Below are 12,823 nucleotides of genomic sequence, written 5' to 3' on the forward strand. Positions count from 1 at the left end.
CGAACCCCAAGGGACTAGTCTCTCCATAATGATTGTAATAGTATGAATTGTGGCATTTCTAATTCATTGTTACATCTTAATTCAGGTAATTTACATCTTTAACCCCCCTTGTATGAAAATTGTTGCAAAAATAGTCCCATGATTGAATATTGAGGAACACACCTTTATCCTAGTACATTGGGCATACGTGGCCGAAGGCCAAACCTTAAATTTTTAGGTTTGGACCCTATTTAAGTATCATTAACTCCCCAAGACTCATTCATGTGTATTTGTTAATATATTTAAGTTTAATTTGCAGTCAAAATTTGTTATTCATCCTACCGAAACTACTTCTATAAAAAAAATAGATATTTTTTAGCATGGGGAAAAAATGGAGGCATTGGAAAGGTTTACTAAAAGCACGTGCATATGAACCAAGCCTTATGATTGACGAAATTGTGGCACGACAAACAGATAATGATAGTCGAGTGAACAAAGATCAATTTAAAGAATTGGTGACTCGTTGGTTCACTCCAAAGTATCAGGTAGCATTTTTTCTTAACTTATATTTATTGCTCAAAGTATAAAAACAACTGTTTAATTCTAATTTCTCAATATTTGTAATTACAAAGACGACATGTGATGTAAAAAGAGCTAGTCACGCAAAGATGCAAGAGCCTCATGTTACGGGAACAAAATCATTTGCCCGACTTGCTCAAGAAGAGGTATTATTCTGTCTATTACATCATATATGGAAAGTTTGTTTCTTTACCAGTTATTAAATACACTTAATTCTTGTTTTAGCCAATGAAAAATGATGGTGCATACCCATCACGAGGAGAAATATATTGTATAACTCGTACTTGTAAAGATGGAAGTATTGTTAATGACAATGTTGCCCAACATATGGTAATGTGTTTTATCACTAATAATAAGTTTGAACAGTAACAGTAACTGGTATTATAGCATGTTTTATTTTGTAGTATAGTGATAATAATTTGTATTGTAACATGTTTCATTTTGTAGTCTTCCCTACAAGATGTTTCAAGTAACCCGAGAAACACACAACATAATGAAGATGATTATTTAAATGATGACTATCCGAGAGTTAAGGGTCCAGAGAAACATGGGTACATTCGATGTGTAGGTAGGATGCCGGCTGTAAAAGACAATGGTGCTTCATCTTCTACTGATCCAGAAACTATTCAACAACTAAAGGATGGGTTGAGTTGCACTCAAAATGCATTAAGCGTTCTCATCAATCTCGTCAAGGATCATATTCCAAATGCAAACGTATTAGGAATGCTTAACAATTTGAACTTACAGGTAATTATATATAAATTATTGATTCTATATTATTACTCTAAGTGTTAATGTAAATATTATTCAATATTTTATTCAGGTTCCTAATAGCTTTTCTGTGGTTCCTAATCACTATCCTCTAGGAAATCAAAGATCCTCATTTGAAAGTCATCATAACAATGGTAAGTACTTTGAGCTAGTATAACCACGTGGTCCATGATTTATTTATGTGTTGTGATTATTGGTGATATTCTAACATATTTTTATGTGATTTATTATGGTTTATATTGTAGGGACTCATTCGTAAGTTGGATAAAAAAGAGAAGCAAGTATGCAAAGTTTATCTACAAGTCAACTTTCATGTTTCTTTCCGAACTAATATCTAGTTTGATAGTTTAATGTTTAGACTTATTAAACATTTTGGAATATTTTCTTTTAAATGTTAAGAATATTGTTGTACGACAAGTTAAATTTTAATTTAATTATGCTTTTGTGTTTTGTTCTTATTATCTTAATTTAATTTTTATTATTTTATTTTCCACTAAATTTATTAAAAAAACCGGACCTATATTTTATATATAAATGTTTTGTGGTAAAAAAAGTGTCACTAAAAACATGAAAGCTGTTTTTATTTAAACAAATATCTAGTGGCATAAAGAATAGTGCCACAAAAGCCAACAGTAATATAGTGGCATAAAAAAAGTGCCACTAAAACCCAAAAGGGCTGCAGCGACACAACCGAAAAGTGCCACTAAAAGCCTTTAGTGGCAGCACTTCTAGTGGCACTTTTTTTGTGTCGCTGATTCCCGAGGGGGTGTTTAGTGGCACTTTTTTGGTTTTTAGTGGCACTTTTTTTGTTCCACAAAACGTCATTTTGTTTGTAGTGTATATACGATGTTGTTATGATGTAGTGAGATGTTAGATATGTTTCCTGGTATATGTGATATTGTTATCTGGCAGTGATCTGTAGATCTGCTTGATTGCCTACAGACTGGTTATATGTTTATTTGTTGTATATGTCGACATAGTACGGTTTTGGGTTGAGGATTTACTGTTATGTGCATGAGTCAACATGTCGGGGGTATTCCTACCCGATGGTTGTGGACCTGAGGGTATATCGGTCAGATGATTGATTAGGCTCGTTAAATATTGGCATTCTAGTCCGATGACTGATTGGGTTGGGGGTAATCCATCCCAATGGTTGTGGACCTAGGGTTATTCCATTCTGGTGACTGATTGGACCTTACTACGCTTTGGCTTAAGGTTTTCCATTTTATATTTCAGGTACTTCAGATAATCGGGGAAAAGGTAAGGCGTGATTGTACACATCCTTCCGGTTATATGATTTTTCATTTTGGGATACTCTGATGTGTGATGTTTACTTTTCAGAACAATGTTTTGTAAACAATTATGGTTTTTGGTTGGATTTAAAAAAAAATTACCTTGATTTTTGGGGTGCTTCAAGATGGTATTAGAGCCCTAGGTTTAGAGAATTGGATGATCATTCGTGTATATCTAGAATCAAAGTAAGGATCTAAAAAAGAGTTTTCAAAGTGATTTAAAAAAAATAGAAGGACAAGTTGTGTACGATCAGTTGCAGCAAGCAAGTTTACCCCAAGTTACCCACACTGTTATTTGTTATTGATGATTATGATAGAACTGCATGCTAGTGGTAGGCTAGGGATCTTCAAGAATTGCATGATAGAATTTCCTAATGTATAACGCTTGATAGCCTAGGAGGATTTCTTTTATGTTAGATGAAACTGACATGATTATTGTTGTTGCTTAGTATATGCATCATAGTTGTAAATAACTAGGATTTTATAGCATGGGAATGTTTGATTTAGGGGGTGTTTGGCAAACCTTAAAAATGGAGCTTTTTGATTTTATTATCGGTTCCACACCTGTATAAGATTAAAAGGGTGTTTGGATAAAAATAGCTTATACAGGTGCCATAACAATAATAAGTCAAAATCAATAAGTAAGAGGTCCCTAACTTATTAACTTATAAGCTATAAGCTATAAGCTGAAAAGTACTTATGATTTTTCATAAGCTTGGCCAAATACCCTTTTAGCCTTATTTCATGTTCCTTGTTTGGTTGTGGGCTTACGGTAGAATAAAGTATTCAACTGTCTATGGGATCCAATGTTATGTATCATTAGCATACACAAGCAGTTACACGGTTGCTGGAAGTTTCATGAGTGAGTGTGTAGTTGTAGCAAGCCAGTTAAGGCATGATTAGACACTCTTGAGAGAGTGAGGATAAGATGTATGTGTATCCTAGGTGTGGGTTTTCCTTCGTCCAATTTGTGGCAATCCATTGAGAAAAATACAAGTAGGTTTAGAAGGTAGAATTGGCCTATACTACTGGAAGCACATGAACTATATTCATAGTAAGGATACTGCAAAAATACTGGGTTTTAGTATATCTATGACAGTTTGAATGGTGGCATTTTTGAAATATATTTTGGTTCATTTTTTAGTATGGTGTGTAGCGTCGAGTTCCAGACATGACTCGAGTCCAACTAGGGTGTTTGGTCAAGTGTATGTTCAACTCTGGTTGTGTAGGGATGGATTGATAGATGAGCGGTAAGACCATGGGCGGTAGCTTTGGCAAAGTATAAGTATTGTAAGACAGTTGTGATGGGTTATGAGCATTCTAACACTTCCTAAGTGTACATGCAACCCTAATAAACCTTGGATCTATGTTTGTCTAAGATACATGCAAATAATTATTTTTTCAAGGTTCATATCCAAACTAGCATGGCATGGGGAACTTGAATCAAATAAAGCTAGTAGAAATACTTACCTTGTAGTTGTAGTTGATTCCTTGGAGTTTTAGAGCATAGCACCCATAGTGTGGATGCCTCAAATGGAAATCACAAATCACCACAAACTTGGAACTTTGAGAGAATAGTCACTACTATCTTGAAATCGGCCCTCACCTCAACAAGTGTCAACTAGTGTGATTTCAAGAACCAAAGCCTTCTTTATATAGTGTGGTGGATTAGGGTTACATCCATGTAAACCCTAATACCCATGTCTTTTCATTTCCATGAGATCCATGGGTTAAAGCTCCATGGAGTATCCATGGACTTTTCCATGCAAGCCTAGCCCATTCCAAATAAGCCTTAGCCCACACTATATAAATATAGAAGCCCATATTTAATTAGTAATATCTTTGATCTCTAAATTAATCCTAGATTAATTATAGATCAATATTAATTAAATAATATGATCTTATATTAATATATTATAACTTATAATATATTAATAAATCACAACATGTACTATTCTCAACAGATTATCCATAAATTGTTCGGGTGAAGTGCAACCCAAATGGACCATGCCGGGTCGGGTCAAGTACATACCGAATATAGTTTTGGACTTAGACACTATATCCAACAGTCTCCCTCTTGGATAAGTCTAATAACTATAATTGCAAGTATGACTTCAGGAACCGATCAGCAATCGTAGCTCTTTAAACTTTGTTGAACTAGAATGCGCCATTTTAGATAAGTGATCATATAATCCTCTGTTCTAGATATGAGCCGGAAAAATACATGGAACATGGTCTTACTTATTGCCCAACATTTGTTTCCCGATTTCCGATTTGTTTGACAGAGAACTTAACTGAACACATCAATTTAGTTCTGACCGGGCCCGGTACATAGGTCAAAACAAAATCATCGAGGGGCCCAGATATCAGCCTCTAATCCAAGACGGAACATATAAACTTCGACTCATATGTTTGTTCTACTACTCATTGAATTATACACAAAGGCACGTTTTATAACATCGAGTTACCAATGCGTTTTCGTACAATCAATGCATAACCAACTCATAAGTAACAAATCATATCTCTAGGTTTGAAGACTTATATGATATTACCGTCTCACGATCACTCGAGATAAAATTCCATGAAGTGATTCCAGTGAGCGTGGGTTGAGTCCAATGCTCAGAACTTCTGAGCAATCATGATTGTTGTAGCCATGTCCAACACCTTAGACCTCTGCAACCAATCATGACAGTCTTGATTCATACCTACTTCCGACATATGACCGACTGTGGAGGTTTGAATAATATGGTATACCAAACATAATTATTCTGGAAGTCAAAACATGCAAAAGAAATATAGTAAACGATCGACAAGAGATAGAAACACTTTACTCATAAATAAAACACCTTTTATTCATCATCTAATGTCAATTACACTTTACAAATTTCATAATTTATCTAACTACTCAAACGTATATCGTCCTTCAGCCCTATGCTCCGAGCATGCTGGAGATGCTTAACCCTACTCAGTCCCTTCGTGAGGGGATCTGCTGGGTTCTCATCCGATGATACCCTCTTTGCCACGAGGATTCCTTCTTCTATTCGATGTCTGATGAAGTGATATTTTCTGTCAATGTGCCTGGATCTCCCATGATCTCTTGGTTCCTTGGCTAAGGCAACTGCACTATTGTTGTCACAGAAAATCTCCATTGGCTCTTTTATAGCTGGTACAACTCCAAGGTCTCCGATGAAGTTCTTTAACCATATAGCCTCCTTTGCTGCCTCGCTTGCTGCTATATACTCTGATTCACAAGTGGAATCAGCCACTGTCTCCTGCTTGGAACTCTTCCAAGTGATTGCTCCTCCGTTTAAGGTAAAGACCCAGCCCGAATGAGAGCGGAAATTATCCCTATCAGTCTGGAAGCTAGCATCACTATACCGTATAACTCTCAAGTCATCACTCCCACCGAGGGTAAGGACCCAGTCCTTAGTCCTCCGCAGGTACTTGAGGATATTCTTTACCGCGGTCCAGTGTTCCTTGCCAGGGTTCCCCTGATACCTTCTAACCATGCTCAAAGCAAAGGCTACATCAGGTCGAGTACACATCATAGCATACATGATCGATCCTACAGCTGAAGCATATGGTAGTCGACTCATTTCTGCTATCTCAGCCTCAGTACTAGGGCTTTGTGTCTTACTCAATCTGGCATTACACTGAATGGGTAACTCACCTTTCTTGGAGTTATGCATGTTGAATCTTTTCAACACTTTGTCCACATAGGTGCTTTGACTAAGTCCAATTAGTCTTTTACTCCTGTTTCTCAAAATCCTTATCCCTAGGATATAGGCAGCTTCACCAAGGTCCTTCATAGCGAAACACTTCCCAATCCAGGACTTTACTTCATGCAGGGTTGGGATGTCATTTCCTATGAGTAGTATGTCATCCACATACAGTACCAAAAAGCTGACTATGCTCCCACTAGCCTTGATATAGACACAAGATTCATCTTCACTCTTTGAAAAGCCAAATTCCTTGACTTTCTCATCAAAGCAAAGATTCCATCTGCGAGGTGCCTGTTTCAATCCATAAATGGAGTTCTCGAGTTTACACACTCTATTGGGGTACTCTGTACTGACAAAACCCTCTGGTTGAACCATGTAAACATCTTCAGCCAACTTTCCATTAAGGAAAGCGGTTTTGACATCCATTTGCCATATTTCATAGTCATGAAATGCAAGAATGGCTAACAGAACCCTAATAGACTTTATCTTGGCCACTGGTGAAAAGGTTTCATCACAATCAACTCCGGAGTTTGAGAGAAACCCTTTGCAACCAGTCGAGCCTTATATGTGTGTACATCACCATCCATGTCGGTCTTCTTCTTGAAGATCCATTTGCACCCTACAGTCTTACGACCTGGTACATTCTCAACCAAGTTCCGAACTTGATTGTCATACATGGATTGTATCTCGCTATTCATAGCCTCTTTCCATTTAGCAGACTCGGGGCCTGCCATGGCTTCCGCGTAACTGTTAGGTTCATCCAGACCAACTAGTGTCTCATCACTAATAAGTGTCTCACCTTCCGCAACAATATGGAAACCATAGTAATGCTCAGGTGCATTCCTATCTCTCGTGGAACGCCTCAGAGGTACAGACTCGTCAATTGTCTCAACAGGAGTTTCCTCCTCAAGTTGAGGGCTAGGTTTTGAAGTTCCTTCACCACTTGACTCTTGAAGTTCTTCCAGGTCAATTTGCCTCCCACTTGCTCCTTGGCTTATAAACTTTCTCTCTCAAAAGACTCCTCTTCTTGCTACAAAGACCACATTATCACTAGGTCTGTAGAAGAGGTAACCAAAGGATCTTGGTGGGTGGCCGATGAAAATACACCTCTCGCTTCGGGGTTCTAGCTAGTCATGAGTCTCGCGCCTCACAAAAGCCTCGCAACCCCAAATCTTGATGTGGTCTAGGTTGGGTACTTTACCAGTCCACATCTCGTGAGGAGTTTTGGCAACATTCTTTGTAGGGACTAGATTAAGAATATGCGTGGCAGTCTCTAAGGCATACCCCCAGAATCAGATTGGTAGCGAAGCTCGACTCATCATGGAACAAACCATATCCAACAAGGTTCGATTACGCCTCTCAGCTACACTATTCAATTGTGGTGTCCTGGGAGGTGTCAATTGTGAGACAATCCCACATTCCCTAAGATAGTCGAGGTACTCTGAACTAAGATACTCACCACCTTGATCGGATCGAAGCATCTTAATGTTCCTGCCTAATTTATTCTCGACTTCCTATTTAAATTCCTTAAACCTTTCGAAATTCTCTGACTTATGCTTGATCAAGTAGACATATCCATATCTACTGTAATCATCAGTAAAAGTAAAATAATAAAGATTAGCATCCCTTGTGGCATGTTTGAATGGTCCACACACATTCGTGTGTACAAGGTCCAACAAACCTTCACCCCTCTCACAAGAACCTGTGAAGGGTGACTTTGTCATTTTCCCAAGTAAGCATGATTCGCAACTATCATCTGACTTTAGGTCAAATGACTCCAAAACTCCATCCTTTTGGAGTTGGCCTATGCGTTTCTTGCTTATATGTCTAAGACGACAATGCCATAATGATGCTTTATCCAAGTTATTATTATTAGTAGAATCAATACACAAAACATTATTTCCTAAGTTATCTATAACAGACACAACTTCATACACACCATCACAAGGTAATGCTTTAAAATAAAGAACATTATTAAAGAAAGCATCAATAGAACCAAATTCATTATTAAACGAAAAGGTAAACCCTTGTTTGTACAAAGCATGAAAGGAAATAATATTTCTTGCGATTCCTGGCGAATAACAACATTTATTCAAATCTAAACTAAACCCACTACTTAGCGATAAAGTATAAACTCCAATCTTGGTAACAGGTAAAGCTTTCCTATTCCCCATGATCAAGTTTATTCTTCCTTGCTCCACATCCTCACTTCTTCTTAGTCCCTGCAAGTCACAACAAATATGAATACCACAACCGGTATCAAGGACACAAGAATTAGAATGGGGTGAGTTATTAGAAATGATAGTGTAAATACCTGCATGGTTGGGTTTAACTTTCCCATCCTTCACATCCTGCTGGTACTTGGAGTTGGCCTATGCGTTTCTTGCTTATATGTCCAAGACGAAAATGCCATAGTGATGCTTTATCCAAGTTATTATTATTAACAGAATCAATACACAATACATTATTTCCTAAGTTATCAACCACAGATACTGTTTCATACACACCATCACAAGGTAATGCTTTAAAATAAAAAACATTATTAAAGAAAGCATTAATCGAACCAACTTCATTATCAAATGAAAAGGTGAAACCTTGTTTATACAATGCATGAAAGGTAATAATATTTCTCGCCATTTCTAGCGAATAACAACACTTATTCAAATCTAAACTAAACCCACTACTTAGAGATAAAGTATAAACTCCAATCTTGGTGACAAGTGAAGCTTTCCTGTTTCCCATGATCAAGTTTATTCTTCCTTGCTCCACATTCTCACTTCTTCTTAGTCCCTGTAAATCAGAACATATATGAATACCACAACCGGTATCAAGGACCCAAGAATTAGAATGGTGTGAGTTATTAGATAAGATAGTGTAAATACCTGCATGGTTGGGTTTAACTTTCCCATCCTTCACATCTTGCTGGTACTTTGGGTAGTTCCGCTTCCGATGTGCCTTTTCATGGCAATAAAAGCATTCAGCCTCTTTTGGGTCAGAAGAAGGAGTGATGAAACCTTTCTTGGTTCCACTTGAAGAAGAGCCATTAAGGGTCCTAAACTTGGTACCCTTCGAAGAACTCTTTCTCTTCTTCCCTCGTCCTTTCCCGATTGCCAAGACAGAGGCGGAGTTGGTAGGAGTAGGAGTAACAATCGCCTTACCCTTCAGACCACTTTCCGAAGTCTGTAAGAGTTCTTGAAGTTTGCTGAGAGTGACCTCTTCCTTGTGCATGTGGTATGTCATGCGGAATTGATCATAACATGAAGGTAAAGAGTGCAAAATAATATCTATTGCTAGCTCCTCGGGGAAGTTCACATTAAGCTTCAGCAAACGGTCCACAAATCTTTGCATTTTCTGCATGTGGCCCGTGATGGGTTCACCATCCTTCATGCGAGTTGTTATCATGGAGGATATGATTTCATACCTCTCTTGACGAGCACTTTGATGGTATCTTTCCAGAAAGTCTTGGTGCATCTCATAGGGGTAGAAATCTTCATAGGATTTTTGGAGATCCGCGGTCATAGTGGCCATCATGATGCATGCCACTTTGGTGGCATCCCTTTCATGTGCCCTAAACTCAGCGATCTTTTGAGGAGTAGCAACTGTCTCATCAATCTCCTTAAGCTCCTTATCGAGGACATATTCCTTGTCCTCGTAGCGAGTAATCATTCTGATGTTTCTGATCCATTCATTAAAGTTGGATCCATCAAAAGTGACTTTCCCACACAAGTTCATAAGAGAAAAGGAGCATCTAGGATTAGAGCCAGAAGTAGCATTGTTTGCAGACATCTAGTAAGAGAAGAAAGAAAGAATTAGTTTAGATATAGAGATAGTCCTTAATAAAACACCCAAATGTAATATTAAGGCTAGGACCCAATCACAATATATTATACTTAGAAGAGGTATGCCGTAATCTAAGTAATAACATATTTGAAAGGTAGGTGAATGACGATTCACCAATTTCCTCCAAAGTCGAAATATTAAAATATTTAATTTGATTCTTAGAAACTCCTAGATTCTTTTGAGATTCAATAAACTTTTCAAAGTCATGTTTCAATCTCGAGTGTGCCCTCCAAGTTTTGTGACTGGGATGCCGAGGATCACAAAACGAGGTGTGAAGTAACCATGCAAATTACTTGGCACCCTTAATAAATTACCCCTCAATCAATGTGCCGTTTAACCACACACGCTCCATCGATACAATGATAAATATTAAGTCACCCTTTACCTACCTTGTTAAGTCCAAGTTAGTGTGCCGGTTAACCACACACGCTCCACTAACGACTTAGACAAAGTGTAAAGTGTAATTTCATGGATTAGTACCTTATTCACATTTTTCCTAAAGTAACTAAGATTGGGAATTTAATAAAACATTTAGTTACTTTATGATATTCATCATACTTTTAATGAGAATTTATAAGTCCTTGTCTTACCCGTTCGGTTAACGACCCACCACCAGTCAAGCAAGCGGTGGGTGAGAGTGGACACCCATTAAGTTGCCATTTTATAGGTAACAACCTTATACCCACCTTATAGACCGGCTTCATGAATGACGCGTACTAGCGGTAAGACGACTTTAATCTTATACATATATATATATATATATATATATATATATATATATATATATATATATATATATATATTATTAACTTATAATATTATAGGTATAAGGGTTGAATTTTAACTTTTAAAATTCTAAGGGTTGGAACTAAAGTTTTTAATATGACTTTACATGTTCCAAAACTTGAGGGCAAGTTTTGTAAACTTTCAAAACTTTTCATTTCTTGTAACTTATGAGTTTAATAGAGTAATAAAAATGAAGACTCTTCATTTTTCTAACTCTTGTGTTCTTTTAATGGTTTTTAATTCAAGTGACTTTTGGTTTTCCATAACTTGAGGACAAGTTATGGACTCCATTAAAACACATTATGATTAAGAATTTAACTACCACATCGGTTACAAATAATCCTATGATCATCTAAAAATCATAAGATCAAGAACATGAATATGAACACTTTCATGAATAAAAAATTACACATAAAACTTTGTAATTTTGATAACAAGTTGATGTAAATGGATTAGCAAAGACATTACACCATCTAAAACAAGTTTTCAAGTACCAAAACAGTTTAGGGTAATGTTTCTAGTCCATTTCCAGCAACTAAAGTCGAAAATCTGCACTCTATGGCTTCTACTCGCCGAGTGCATGAACCTACTCGGCGAGTAGGTTGAAGATACACATGGACTCAGCAAGTTCATCAGGCAGACAACAAGTTTTTCGACTTTTCCAACTATTTTGCATCAAGTATCAAACAAACAAGCTTAGGCTCTGATACCACTGATGGGTTATGAGCATTCTAACACTTCCTAAGTGTACATGCAACCCTAATAAACCTTGGATCTATGTTTGTCTAAGATACATGCAAATAATTATTTTTCCAAGGTTCATATCCTAACTAGCATGGCATGGGGAACTTGAATCAAATAAAGCTAGTAGAAATACTTACCTTGTAGTTGTAGTTGATTCCTTGGAGTTTTAGAGCCTAGCACCAATACTGTGGATGCCTCAAATGGAAATCACAAATCACCACAAACTTGGAACTTTTAGAGAATAGTCACAACTATCTTGAAATCGGCCCTCACCTCAACAAGTGTCAACTAGTGTGATTTCAAGAACCAAATCCTTCTTTATATAGTGTAGTGGATTAGGGTTACATCCATGTAAACCCTAACACCCATATCACTTCATTTCCATGAGATCCATGGGTTAAAGCTCCATGGAGTATCCATGGACTTTTCCATGCAAGCCTAGCCCATTCCAAATAAGCCTTAGCCCACACTATATAAATATAGAAGCCCATATTTAATTAGTAATATCTTTGATCTCTAAATTAATCATAGATTAATTATAGATCAATACTAATTAAATAATATGATCTTATATTAATATATTAGAACTTATAATATATTAATAAATCATAACTTGTACTATTCTCAACAGATTATCCATAAATTGTTCGGGTGAAGTGCAACCCAAATGGACCATGCCGGGTCGGGTCAAGTACATACCAAACATAGTTATGGACTTAGACACTATATCCAACAAGGTGGGTGGCCCATAGCTTTCACTGGTCCCTATATAGCAGTGAGGGTGTGCCAAATCCATGATTGCTCATGGGTTTCTTTAGATGTATTGGTCCAAGGTGGGTTAGCTTGTAAGACCCTCGGAGGGCCACAACTTGTACTAAACAAGGATGTAGTAGGTCACTGGAGAGCAAGTATAATGTAGGACTACAATTAGTCATGTAGCATTTATTTGACATTGTATTTGGTGGCGAGGTGGTTTGGGCAATTATTTCTATATGAGATTTTCTCTCGGATGTTGTGTGGGGCGACTGTGTGTGTTTTTTTACTCAGCAATCGGGCAAGGGTCTCGTGGTCCAGTTAGTTCGCATGCAAGTTGGAACCAGGGAGGTCTTG

At 37.2% G+C, this 12,823-nt stretch overlaps 1 protein-coding gene across 1 annotated transcript; it reads left to right on the forward strand.

Annotated features, from left to right (window-relative positions):
• Positions 1-359: 359 nt before the first annotated feature.
• Positions 360-1,588, forward strand: LOC111889214 (uncharacterized). The gene is made up of 6 exons (XM_023885348.1): positions 360-524; positions 612-704; positions 784-888; positions 1,006-1,305; positions 1,382-1,463; positions 1,575-1,588. The coding sequence occupies exons 1-6, from the start codon at positions 360-362 to the stop codon at positions 1,586-1,588; spliced, it is 759 nt and encodes a 252-aa protein (XP_023741116.1).
• Positions 1,589-12,823: the final 11,235 nt, after the last annotated feature.

The sequence above is a fragment of the Lactuca sativa genome, chromosome 3, assembly GCF_002870075.4.
Source record: "Lactuca sativa cultivar Salinas chromosome 3, Lsat_Salinas_v11, whole genome shotgun sequence".
Lineage (NCBI taxonomy): Eukaryota > Viridiplantae > Streptophyta > Magnoliopsida > Asterales > Asteraceae > Lactuca > Lactuca sativa.

Bases quoted from the DNA above. Each gene is read 5' to 3' on its own strand.
- LOC111889214 (XM_023885348.1), top strand. From the start codon at position 360: ATGGGGAAAAAATGGAGGCATTGGAAAGGTTTACTAAAAGCACGTGCA. The intron at 525-611 runs GTAGCATTTTTT...GTAATTACAAAG, and splicing joins GGTTCACTCCAAAGTATCAG to ACGACATGTGATGTAAAAAG. The intron at 889-1,005 runs GTAATGTGTTTT...TTCATTTTGTAG, and splicing joins ACAATGTTGCCCAACATATG to TCTTCCCTACAAGATGTTTC.